General features: G+C 41.8%; 1 protein-coding gene across 4 annotated transcripts in view; it reads left to right on the top strand.

Moving 5' to 3' along the window:
* Window positions 1-8,243, top strand: part of NAA16 (N-alpha-acetyltransferase 16, NatA auxiliary subunit) — a 107,880-nt gene extending 99,637 nt beyond the window's left edge. For 3 of the 4 annotated variants that reach the window (XR_013543689.1, XR_013543690.1, XM_020804244.3), the window contains 6 exons: window positions 849-1,042; window positions 1,761-1,869; window positions 4,115-4,213; window positions 4,337-4,480; window positions 6,041-6,138; window positions 6,856-8,243. Coding sequence is in view for 1 of the 4 variants with exons in the window: in XM_020804244.3 (XP_020659903.3) it covers window positions 849-1,042; window positions 1,761-1,869; window positions 4,115-4,213; window positions 4,337-4,480; window positions 6,041-6,138; window positions 6,856-7,056 (845 nt within the window). In the remaining 3 variants the exon portion in view is untranslated. Of the gene's footprint in view, window positions 1-848; window positions 1,043-1,760; window positions 1,870-4,114; window positions 4,214-4,336; window positions 4,481-6,040; window positions 6,139-6,855 lie in introns of those variants that run through there. The other variant, XR_013543691.1, reaches the window with a different exon arrangement.
* Window positions 8,244-12,442: the final 4,199 nt, after the last annotated feature.

Here is a 12,442-nt window from a genome sequence, read left to right as displayed (position 1 = left end):
GCCCGATAATTTTTTTTCTACAAAAAGTGGAGGAAGAAACTAGAAGAGTAGCTATCCTGGACTTAAACCTAACCAATAGAGATGACTTAGTGGAAGAAGTGGTAGCAAGAGGAACTCTGGGGAAAAGTGACCATGTGCCACTTGAGTTTGTGATTTTGTGATATCTTTGATTTTATCATGATTTTACTTGATCATACGTATTTGTATTTTAAACAATTGTGACGGCTTTTAGCCAGTGCAATAAACTTGAACTTGGAATAATTCTCACTCTACTATTCTATGATTTTATGTGTATATTTTCTACTCTCCATTGTGAAAATTGTAACTTACCAGTTCCTAAGAGGAATTATCCTGCTATTGTAACAGAATTGTAGTTTCTGGGGAGTTGCTCTGTCACAGACTTTTTGAATGTAGACATTATACTGCGTATAATGACTTTTTAATAATCCTGAAGGAAACTATGTACAAAAATTAAGAGCTATTTGTTGTGTTACTTTATTCTGGCAAATTGCATCCAATTTAGGGTAGCTTTAATGAGGTTTTCAAGATGTGTGAGAGACTTAACGAGTGGTTTTACCATTACCAACTCCCAGTGAGGTTCCAGGGCCAAGCAGGGATGTGAACCCAGATCTCCTAGTCTATCCACACAGACTGGCTCCCAATTTATTGTATTTAGTTTAGATGTTTAGTTATTTAGTTTATAAATAGAGTTATGGTTCCAGAAGTGGTCAGTTAATGGAATTTAAATAGGAAATGGAAAGATACCTATGCATATCAAATATAAAGCAAAGACTTTGGGTTGTCTTTCTGAAAAGGTAATATTAAAATATACATTCCATTATTTGTAGAAAACCTTTCTGCCAAAGAACTTAAGAAGATGCTTAGTAAGCAAAGACGAGCACAGAAGAAAGCTAAACTTGAAGAAGAAAGAAAGCATGCAGAAAGAGAGAGGCAGCAGAAGAATCAAAAGAAGAAACGAGATGAGGAAGAAGAAGAAACTAGTGGTCCGAAGGAAGAATTAATACCTGAAAAACTGGAAAGGGTACAGCTGAACTCTACCTTTGTCAAACTTATATAGGTTTCGTATAATCTATTCAGAACTTTCTTATTGTTTTGTTGTAGTTTTTAATGGCAGTATCAAATAAAGCCAAAAATATTTTCAGGAAAATTTGGATCAATTTAAACGTTAGTGTGATTTGTAAATTCCCAATAGGGTGGGCTTATATGTCTCATTCTGTCCAAGATATGCTGTCTGATCAGGTATTTCCATATGTGTCCTCACAGAGAGATATACCTCACACCACACATACTGCAGAAACGGGGCATATGTATGTCTGATTGGCTGGCATATTGTAGGGATAGAGACATAAGACCAAAACCTACATGCAGCAAGTACATTTTTTTCCTTAACTTCAGAGGTTTGCAACTAGAGTAGTCCTTATATAGAGAGAATAAAATTGTGCATGCTTTCATAATAATAATTATGTGCCATCAATTTCAGCTTATGGTGGCCCTTTCCAGGATTTTCTAGGTAGAGAGTACTCAGAAGCAATTAACCCTACCCTTCTTCTGGGGACATCCTGGGACTCTGCAGCTTGCCCATGACTTCTCCTGAGAGGCACCGTGGAGAGTCAAAATTCCAATCTCTGGCTCTACAGCCAGATACTTAACTCACTAGCCAAAGTGCTATTTATTAAAAGCACTATCTAGCCTACTAAACTATTATTTACAACTAACTTGAATTTATTTCATTGAAACAGGTTGATAATCCATTAGAGGAAGCTATTAAGTTCCTTATACCACTTAAGAATCTTGTGGCAGACAACATAGACACACATCTCTTAGCATTTGAAATATATTTTAGGAAAGGTAAGGTACATATTGCTATGAAATACTATATTATGTAACAAATACATACTTCTGCAATAATTACAGGTGTACATTCTCCCAATATTTAACAATATTTATATAGCAGTTTGATATTAACAAAATTTATCTGCATACCTTGCTAATATTTTAAAGTCTACAAATATTTTTAAATCTGCTTATGAATTTATACAATATTTCTAGGGGTAATATGATGTAATGTTAATGGTGACAGTTGCACAAATTACCGTATTTTTCGCTCCATAAGACGCACCTTTCCACAAGACGCACCAAATTTTTAGGAGAAGAAAACAGGAAAAAAATAATTTGTTTTCTTCTCCTAAAATTTGGTGAACCTTATGGAGAGGTCCATCTTATGGAACACACCCTAGGACCCTTTGGAGGCTCACCCTGCCCCCCCGGGGGTCAGAGGGGGTGAAATCGCCTGCTTCTGGGACTTGAGGCTTGGGAAGCGTTAGAAGAGTCCCAGAAGCTGGCGATTTCCACCCCTCTGGCCCACCGGGGGGGCAGGGTGAGCCTCCAAAGGGTCCTAGGGTGTGTTCCAGGACACTTTAGAGACTCACCCTGCCCCCCTCGGGGGTCAGAGGGGGCAAAATCACCACCTTCTGGGACTCTTCAGAGGCTTCCCAAGCCTCAAAAGACTCCCAGAACCTGGCGATTTCACTGGCGCTGGCCCCCGTGCAAGGGTGGGGGGGCGTGGCAAGGGTCCTGGGAGGCTCCCTCGGACCCTTGCTACGCTCCCCCCACCCCCCCCACGGTTCCAGGGGGGTAAAATCGCCAGCTTCTGGGAGTGTTTGGAGGCTTCCCAAGCTTCCACTCTCAGAACCTGGCGATTTTGCTGGCGCTGGCCCCCGTGCGGGGGGGGCAAGGCAAGGGTCCTGGGAGGCTCCCTCGGACCCTTGCCACGCTCCCCCCACCCCCCACGGGGCCAGGGGGGGTAAAATCGCCAGGTTCTGGGAGTGTTTGGAGGCTCCCCAAGCTTTCAAACACTCTCAGGACCTGGCGATTTCGCCGGCCCTGGCCCCCGTGCGGTGGTGGGAGGAGCGTCGCAAGGGTCTGAGTGAGCTTCCAGGACCCTTGCGACGTTCCCCCCACCTGGAAGCTGGCAATTTCGCCGGCGCTGGCCCCGTGGGGGGTGGGGGAGCCTCGCAAGGATCCTGGAAGGCTCACCCGGACCCTTGCGACACTCCCCCCCCAGGGGGCCAGCAGCGATGAAATTGCTGCCTTCGGTCCATAAGACACACGGACATTCTCCCCCACATTTTGGGGGAGAAAAAGTGCGTCTTATGGAGCAAAAAATACGGTAATTTTTACATTCTAAATGTGCTTTCTGGGTATCTAGTAGATTTGAATAGCCAAATTGTGGCCCCCAAGGAAAGAGAACTAAGTCCGTTGCAGCTCTTGTAAGCTTTCACCAGTGGTAATTCACCTCTTAAATTTTGGTGCCACGATATAATTCCCCATCTAAAATCCATACACTGGCGTCCTTTCTCCTTCCAGATCTTGTACAAGCTACTCAGCCTTATCTTCTGAACCAGGAGTGCAGGGAGAGACGCACTCCAGCAGTCCTCACCATTCCTCACCTAGGCTGGGCTGGCTAAGGCCAGCAGGAGTTAGGAGTCCCATCCAACAGCATCTGGATGGACACACTTCACCCTAAGCCCTCTGTGGCCTCTCTGGTTTTACGTTGTCACCCATTTTCTGCCAGTTACCTCCACTTGTCTAGCTCCACCATCTTCACATATTTGAAGGTCTCCTGTTCCTATGTTCTTTCTTGCTTCTTGTTCCTGAAACTATCTCTCAAAGGTCACCTCATATGCTTTATTTAGATCTTTCTTGAACCTCCTTTTTTACTGTAAAGCTTTTGGCACAGTCCTCTCATCCCCATATTCTGTTCACAAAGAAGTCTTTGTGCACAGAAATGAAATAAATAAATAAATACTTTTCTCTTGGTTTGCCTCTTCTCTGTTGTTTTCATCTTTTTCTGTTTTATTATTTGTGTTTGTCTATAAAACCTTTTGAGGCAGAAATCTAGCCTTTTTTTCTATTTAAAGTACCTTGTACAGAGTGTTACATCAGTAATAATATAGATCCCCATGACTCGCGTGTGTCTTATTAGAGTTAGAGAGAGTATCTGCAAAGATGAGCAAGGCATGACAGTATAACCAAAACACTGAAAGGTAAAGGAAGTTATACAAACTAATAATGTATTCCTTTTTTTATGCAGGAAAATTTCTATTAATGTTACAGTCCGTTAAAAGAGCTTTCACAATTGACAGTAATAACCCATGGCTACATGAATGTTTGATTAAATTCTCCAAATGTGGTAAGTATCAACAGAGTGTTTATTGTAAACTGTCCTGACAGAGCAAGCTGTGTAGTTTTGTCAAATACTAACAGAAATGTAGTGATGTGTTTTTTTTTTGTTTTGTTTTTTTTGCATTTTCAGTGTCTGATCATAGCAATTTGCCAGAAATTGTGAACAAAGTTCTAACACAAGAAATGCAGAAGATCTTCATTAGCAAAGATTTGGAAAGTTATAATGAAGAATTCCTCAAACGTAATTCTACCTCCATACAGCATCTGCTGTCAGGTTGGTTTGCATTGATATATCCTGATACATTTGAAGTAATTGATTGCAGAACTTGGAAGTGTATAGAAGAGTCCTACTAGTTTTACACCAAAGGTCAGTCGACTTGTGCTTTGATTTTTACAGTAAACAATCAGATACTTCTAGGAAAAGCCTGCAGCATAGTTTGAAGACAGTGCCTACTTGTAGTTGCTTTGCTCCATCCTTATGCAACCTTTATTTAAAACAGGAAGTTTCAACCATAGTTTATCTTGGATATCATAGCCAAAATGAACTTGCTGACTGTAGTAAATTTCACTAGAGTAGGTCTATAAATTCAGTGGGGATTTAGTGAGTCAACTCCTTAATACATGCCATTAATTCAAACGGGCCAACTCTAACTACAACTTTGCTAAAGTAAGTTGCAGTTAGAGCAGCCCATACGAATCAAAGAAACTTACAGAGCAGTTAACTCACCTTAATCCCCATTGATTCAGTGGGCCTTCTGTAGTACAGTTTACTACACTAAAGAACAGGATTTTTACCAATGAACTTCAGCTGAACCAACTAGAGTTTTAAGTTGATTTCTAGCAATTACCTTTCTCTACAACTTTACTTCTGTGTTAATATCTCTTCTTCAGTAGCTTTTGTGTGGTAGCACATACAGGAATCCATATATACTTGAATCCAATCACAAACCTTTCTACATACATTCCAGCTTTGCTTATTGTAAAAATCAGTAATTTGGATCAAGCTAGATAAGCTTGGTCACTAATCAGTATCTACAGGGGATTGAACTTAATGTTTGCGGCTCTTTAAATGCAAAGAAAAATACATATTCAGCCTTTATTTTTTTTATCATAATTCACCTTTGTGTATGATGTGCTGCGACGCTGCATCCAGCTTCCAAAATATGTGACATATTTAAGGAGTGGATTTACCATTGCCATCTCCCAGTGAGTTTCCATGGCAAGTGGGGATCTTAATCCAGGTCTCCTGGCTCCTACGTCTTCACTCTGTCTCCTACACTGCCATAACTCTCTGGTTTAATCTTTAGTTTAGACTTTTTTATATTCATTGAGTAATGGCTGGCAATGGAAATTTCCCTTTTCCTACTGTGACCATTTCTTGAGTCTGGTCAACATCTTAATTTGGGTGTAGGGAAATCTGGCAAATTGGTTTACCTTCATTAATGCACAGTAGATATGATAAAATGCTTTTGGTTTGGTTTGGTTTAAAATAACATATTTATTTATTTTATTTATTTATTTATTTAATTTATATGCCACCCACACTACCCAAAGGTCTCTGGGCGGCTTACAGCATTTAAAATACAATAAAAAGGCAAAATAAAAGGGCAAAATAATTAAAATGCAATTAAAATATATATTCGAAAAATTGCCATCAGATCTACAGCTAATTTGACTGTCCTTGTTGCCCTGTTAATGCTTATTTCCTATTATTAAAGTGTGCACAGACATGTTTCAGTGTTAGTGAAAAAGAAGCAAATCTACTTTTCCCTTTGAATGGCTTCCTGTATACAATATCCCTCAGTTTAAATATTCTTGTTTTTTTCTCTTTCAGGTGCCAAGATGATGTATTTCCTGGACAACTCAAGGCAAGAGAAAGCTATTGCTATTGCTACTAGACTAGATGAAACTATAAAAGACAAACATGTAAAGGTATTTATTATTACAAAATTTTCTATGTCTAGACGTTTAGCAGTATGCACTAATGACTGGAATCCTGTTCATCAAGGTGTGACAATGTTACACCATCAGCAAATATGTCAGGCATTCCACCCTCGCAACAAGGATTGTGCAGTTGGTTATACAGTTGCCTTTTTGACCAATTGTGCCGTGCACTGGTGAAAGTGCTTTGTGGGTAGCACTTCCACCTTAGTGCAATTGTAATTGCCACAGATGTAATGTCAAGTTGCATCCCCATAGCTATTGGAAAAAAAATTTCATCCAATGATTGGGTTGCCTTTTAAACATGAGGGCCAGAATCCTGTTGAAGAAGAATCATGTAACACAAGTGGATTTCTTGTTTCCTGAGCTTCTGGTCACATTGCTTTCTCATGTGAGTAGTGACATGATTGTGTAGCATAGGAAGACCCAGTGTGCAAGCAGGGGAAATTGCTTGCATTACTTACACAGTTGCTCCTATGCAGTTGCATAAATGAATAGGATTCTGGCTGAGGTGCTTAGTAAGGAATATGTCAAGGAATGTTAGAAATTAGTCCAAATAGTAATGTCCTATTCTTGTAAAAAAAAAAAAAAAGAGAGATGTTCAAGCTGTCTTCACTCAAGTAAAGACTGGAAAGAATTGATGCTTTTATTATTGGAGTAGATTTCATAAAAGAATCCTTACTAAAGTTATTTTCTTTTTATCTTCAGACTTTAACAAGAGTTTTGGAGTCCTTACTTGATGGCAGCTTTGGAACATGTCACACCCAGAGTGAGGAGTATCGAATAGCCTGCCACAAAATGTTCCCTTTAGCTTCTGCCTTTATGTCTCCTACAAACGAAGATGATGGTTGTTTTTTATCAGTCAATCATACAACTGTTAATCATGATGTACTGTCCAATGAAATTTAAAGTAGGAAAAAGCTATTTCCCTTTCAGACTGGATGCAGAGTTCCTTCTGAGGATACGTTGAAACAGTGGAAGTGTGTAACAGGCAATTGAATGAAAATGTACTGTGATCATTTTCTCTCAACAAGAGCTGACAATATTTATGTAAAGATTTATCTCTCAGTAATACTGGTCATGTTTATACTTGTACAGTTATGAATCTTTTCATCTTAAATCACGCGCACTAAAATTGACCATTCACATAGATGTTGTTACATATACAAGTAAATACACTTATTTCTTACAAAACAAACCAAGAAAAGTTGGCAAACTAGGATTTATATAAAGTTGCATGTCTTGTCCATTGTTTCCATTTTTTAAAATGTTTCTTTCAAAGCACAAATCCTCACCATAGATAATAGCAATGTTCTGCCAATTCAGATATGGCAACAGTGCTGATTAATTTGGAGAGCTTGTTTGTGTTTTTAATTATTTTTAAAAGGATCTTTCCCCCATGATTGTTTGAATAGCTTAATTAACACTTTAAAACCAATGAATGTCCATTATATATTTGTTTCTTTATTAAGTAGCAATTTTGAAATACTATAACATCTCAAAAACATAGAAAGAGACAGTATCATCCTGTCCAGATAATGAGTTCTGTTTACAGTGCAGAGCTTATTAAAACTAAAGAGGTAAACTCTAATTCAATAATTCCTGAAATGTTGTTGCTGTAGAGGCTATAAAACAATTAGCATTTATGATTTGCTTTTTTAAAAATTAAAGTGAGCACAATTAGTCTGACTACAAATCACAGCTAAACTTTTTTATTTTGGTGTATACCTGAATGCATCACGCATATGACATATCAGGTTTTAATTCTATTGTCTTAAATGTCTTACTTCAGGAAGTAAATAGCTATTCATGATGACTTTATATAAACTGCTGTTAAAACTTAAAATACACTGTGGCTTGTACAAAAATACATTTTCTGGAAAATAATTAAACCATTTGGTTTGCATTTTATGGTTAATGTAAATATTTAAGTAATACTACTTAGGCCCTATGCAAAATTCAAGAAGGGAAGGTTTATCAAGACAACTGGTTCCTAAGACAGTCTTTGTCATATGTTTGGGATCAGTTGAATGAAAACTCACTGTAACATAATGCCAACCAATGTAATACTGTAATAAATTATTTTGTACACATTGGCTCTAGTTTTGTGTTTATGTATGTGTATAATATATTGGCCAGAATAACACTAACAGTGTAATTTTGGGAAGTGAATTGCCCCTAGTTAAGAAATCATCGTAGAAAATCTGTTGTGTACAGAGTTATACAACTCAGCACACATGTTGACATTATACTTTATTTCTTGTTTTGTTAGTCATATATGTGTGTGTGGTTTGATACTAGTTTTTCAGTGAATACATTTGTACATTCAATGAGAATTATTTAATCCTGAACTGAACAGGATTGTGGGACTCAGCACAGCGTAGTGGCTGAGGATGCAAGGAAAAGAGTTTACTTATCTTTAACTCTGGTTCTTCAGTGGCCCCCTGTGAATTCACACTAATGGGTTAATCTGCGCTCGAGCAGAGCAGCCTCGGAAACTTCCACAGCTTTAAGTACTTGGTGCCGGGACCTCCCCTACACCTGGCTATATAACTAGGCCCTGGCACCTAGCCCTCAGTTCCAAAGAACCGACCGCCACTGCCCAACATGCCGTGGCACATGTGACAGACGGGAGGAGGGCAGGACATGTGAATTCACAGAGGACCACTCAAAGAACCAGAGTTATAGGTAAGTAACCTCTTCTCTGCTTTGTGGTTCTCTGTGAATACACACTAATGGGTGACTGGCAAGCTAGCTAACCAGGAGGAGGGTCATCACAAAAGTGCAGAAGCCAGGACAGCTCAACCTACTGCAGCCTGAGCCTTGGGCTGGACATTGAGGTGGTAGTGCTAGATGAAGGTAGACGGAGTGGCACATTGAGCTCTAGTAGAGTGAGCTCTCAGTGATTTTGGAAGAGGAGTCTTTGCCAAGTTATAGGCAAGATGGGTGGCCTGGGCTATCCATCTAGAGATGGTCTTGAGAGGAAGCCGGTGCTCCAAAGGAGGAGCTAACAAAGATGACAAGGAGACACTGTGAGGCACGAAAAGTGGTTGTGCGATGCACATCATATGACCAAGCACACTTCCCATCTAGAGTGTGCAGTGCTATCTCACACGGAGAAGATGGTGTGGCATAGAAGGCAGGAAGGACAGCTGTCTGGTTTAAATGGAAGGCAGAAAATAGAGTAGAAGGTAAGGTCTGCCCGTAAGGTTACTTTGCAGAAAAGAGGATCTGCTCTTAGTGTAGCCAGTCCTCCAGCCCTGCAAGCTAAGGATATCGCCAGGAGAAAGGCAGTCTTTAGGGCTAGCAAGCAGAGCAATGCTGATGCCAAGGACATGAAGGGAGGCCTCATAAGCTGCCGAAGAAGTAATTGGAGAGACCACTGAAGTGTTAGTGGTCTATAGGCAAGGCGCATATTCTCCAGGCCTCAGAGAAATAGCTTGCAGGTAGAATGGACCAGTCACAGGCAAAACAGATGAAGGAGAAACTGAAGGAATGTGTCCAGAGACATTGGCCTAGTAGGCAAATGTCATCTTGATGCAAAGTGACAGAATGCCTACCCATTAAAGGAGTAGGTCAAGGTGGTAAAAGGTTTGTGAGCATGATTGAGCATAAATAAATATCTGTTATGTCAGGGAAGACTCCAAGCCGACAGGTAGAGGGACACGAGGCCTGGATGAAACATCCGACCCTTGTCCTGAGATAGTAGGTGAGGGACCAGCTGCAGCCTGATGTATTCTGCAGCTCACGGGAGCAGGATCAAGAACCATGGCTAGCGAGGCAACCAAGCATGACGTTTGCATACTCATGTTGGACTCTTTGAAGAAGGGGGAAGGGTGGAAACCTGTAAAGGAGGCCCCATGACCTTCAGGAAGCATCCCCTAGAGAGTTATGGCTGATGCCCGTTCGGGAGCAGCACATGGCACACATCTTGTTCATCCGAGATGCAAAAATGTCTATGTCTGGAGTTCCCCATCAATGACAGAGGCAGCGAAAGATGGCATCATAGAGAGCCCGCTCATGAGGACAGGACTGTAGTCTGCTGAGATGGTCTACTATAGAATTGTTCCTGCCTGCGAAATGTACAGCCACTGGATAAATGTGGTGAGCATAACACCATTCTGAAAGGTCAATGGTGCGAAAGAGAAGGCGTAACAAATGAGTGCTGGCCTGCTTGTTTATATAATAAACTGCAGTGGTATTGCCTGATGTGACCTGGACCACCCGACCTCGGAGTAGGGGCTCAGAGGCCCAAAAGGCCTTGGTGTTTGCCAGAAGCTCCAGCACAATGATATGAAGGCCGGCTACCAGTGGCCAAGAGCAATGTGGTGGCGCAGAGAAACCTGCCCACCCGGCGGGCTGGCATCCACCACTGACTGAATCAACCAGGTCAAGTGACCAAAGGGTCTCCCTATGCATAGGTTGGGGGGGATCCCCACCAGTCCAGTTGTGCAGCGAGTTCTGGAGTCACCTGGAGCAACGTGGATGGGTGGTTGCAAGATATCTGAAAAAGAGAGAAACCAGGCTTGAAAGGAACATGGCATATGACAGTGGGGTATATTGAATCCAATAGCATAGTCAGTACTATGATAGGGAGCACCCAAGTATTAAACATGAAGGAACACCAATCGGAAAGACGAGGGGCCCAATGGCCCGACTGGTCAACAACAGAGAAGTCAGGTGCAGTAAAGAGACTGCTTGATGTTGTGGTCCTGCCTGCAGATCTGCTGGTCAGGGCGCTGCCTGCCCACATATCTAGAGGGTAGTGGCTGGTAACTTTGGGGTTGAGGCCTTTGACGTTCCTGGTATGCCCTAAGCTGGTAGGAGCATCACCAGGTACTTGAGGTTGTTACACCGCAAATGACCATGCTGCCTTCGGGAGCTTGGGCAGGTTATCAAGAATAACATCAGTTTTCTGACTGAAAGCCGTATACCAACAAACTGCAGGTCCTCAACCTGTCAGTTGTTTGGATGCTGGTTTAAGGCATGTCGAGCAGCAATGTGCTCGTGATGTGCCCACCCCATTGCCTCCTAGTGACATGGGAGGCTTTACTGTAAAGGTGCACAGGAGTTACCCACAGAATTGGCAATGTCAAATTCAATAAGTGGTGATGATTGTTACATACAGCACTGATGTTACCTGTCTGTCATGGGTTTGGAGGGAAAGTTCCATCCTATGGGGAGTGGAAGGCGGGACATCAGGAGGAGGGGCTGTACTGTATATATATGTGGAGCGTGTGTGGAGAGTTTAGAAAAGAAGAAGCAGCAGCTGGGAAGAAGAAGCTGGTGTGGGAGTCTGTGTGTCAGACAGGGTACTACTGTGTGTCAGTCAGTACCAACCTGATAGGTTCAGGTGTCTGTATGGTTAGCCAGAACTGATAGGTTCAGGGTCTGTGCTTCAAGTTAAGTGTTCTGTGTGAACCAAACTGTGTGTATGTATGATTGAGACTAAGCCACGTTACTATATCTTATTCAACTGATCATTTTATTTTCCCTGTGTGTTGTTTTAAATAAACCTTATTCTTTTATTTGTTGAAAATCCATCCCTGGTCTGTGTGACTTCTTATAGGGAATGGTTGGTGGCAGCTTAGTTAACGTGTGGCAGATCCCAGTAGGTCTGGGTTTACCACATTGATTGGTGTCCAGCGTGTGGGATACGACTGGTCCAGTTGTCCAGTGGTCCAGCAAAGCCTTGGCAAGTGTGCCCAGAGCAAGGGGGGTCTAGTCAGGGACAATCTGAGAGCGCGTAGGTAATCTTCTAGGTGTGCCTCACGGGGAGGTGCACTAGTAGAAGAACGTGTAACCTCAGATTGGGGGCTAGATTAGGGAGCTCTGAGGCATTCTGTTTTGGCGGGAAAAAGCTGAGGCAAAATTGTAAAGTAGAAGTGATTTAGCCTGCCTGCTGAGAGGCCCAGCAGAGGGGGGTAGACTCTGGCTCGCAACTGTTGCAAGTTAGTGCTGAAGGACAGCAGCAATCTATAGAGAAAGCTGGTTCTGAGGCAAAAGAAAAAAAAAAGTGGTCGCTTTATTTTGAGGCTTGACTTTTGAAAGCAGCCTGTTCTGGGGGGGGGGGATTATGCCCTTGACTCGAAGCCAAATGGCAGAAATGGGTGAAGTGAAAGACCCCCAGGTTGACCAAGGTTCTGAGGATGAATTTGGCTCAGTGCAAGGTGACAGCACGGGAGAACAGAACCCAGAACTCAGAAAATTGCTCATAGCCCAACAGCATGAACTGAGGATGAGGCAATTTGAAATGGAGGAAGTGAGAGAACCACAGGGAGACCTAAGAAACTTT

The sequence above is a fragment of the Pogona vitticeps genome, chromosome 3, assembly GCF_051106095.1.
Source record: "Pogona vitticeps strain Pit_001003342236 chromosome 3, PviZW2.1, whole genome shotgun sequence".
NCBI lineage: Eukaryota > Metazoa > Chordata > Lepidosauria > Squamata > Agamidae > Pogona > Pogona vitticeps.
The sequence above is the reverse complement of the archived record's forward strand: the minus strand, read 5'-3'. Positions and strand labels throughout refer to the sequence as shown.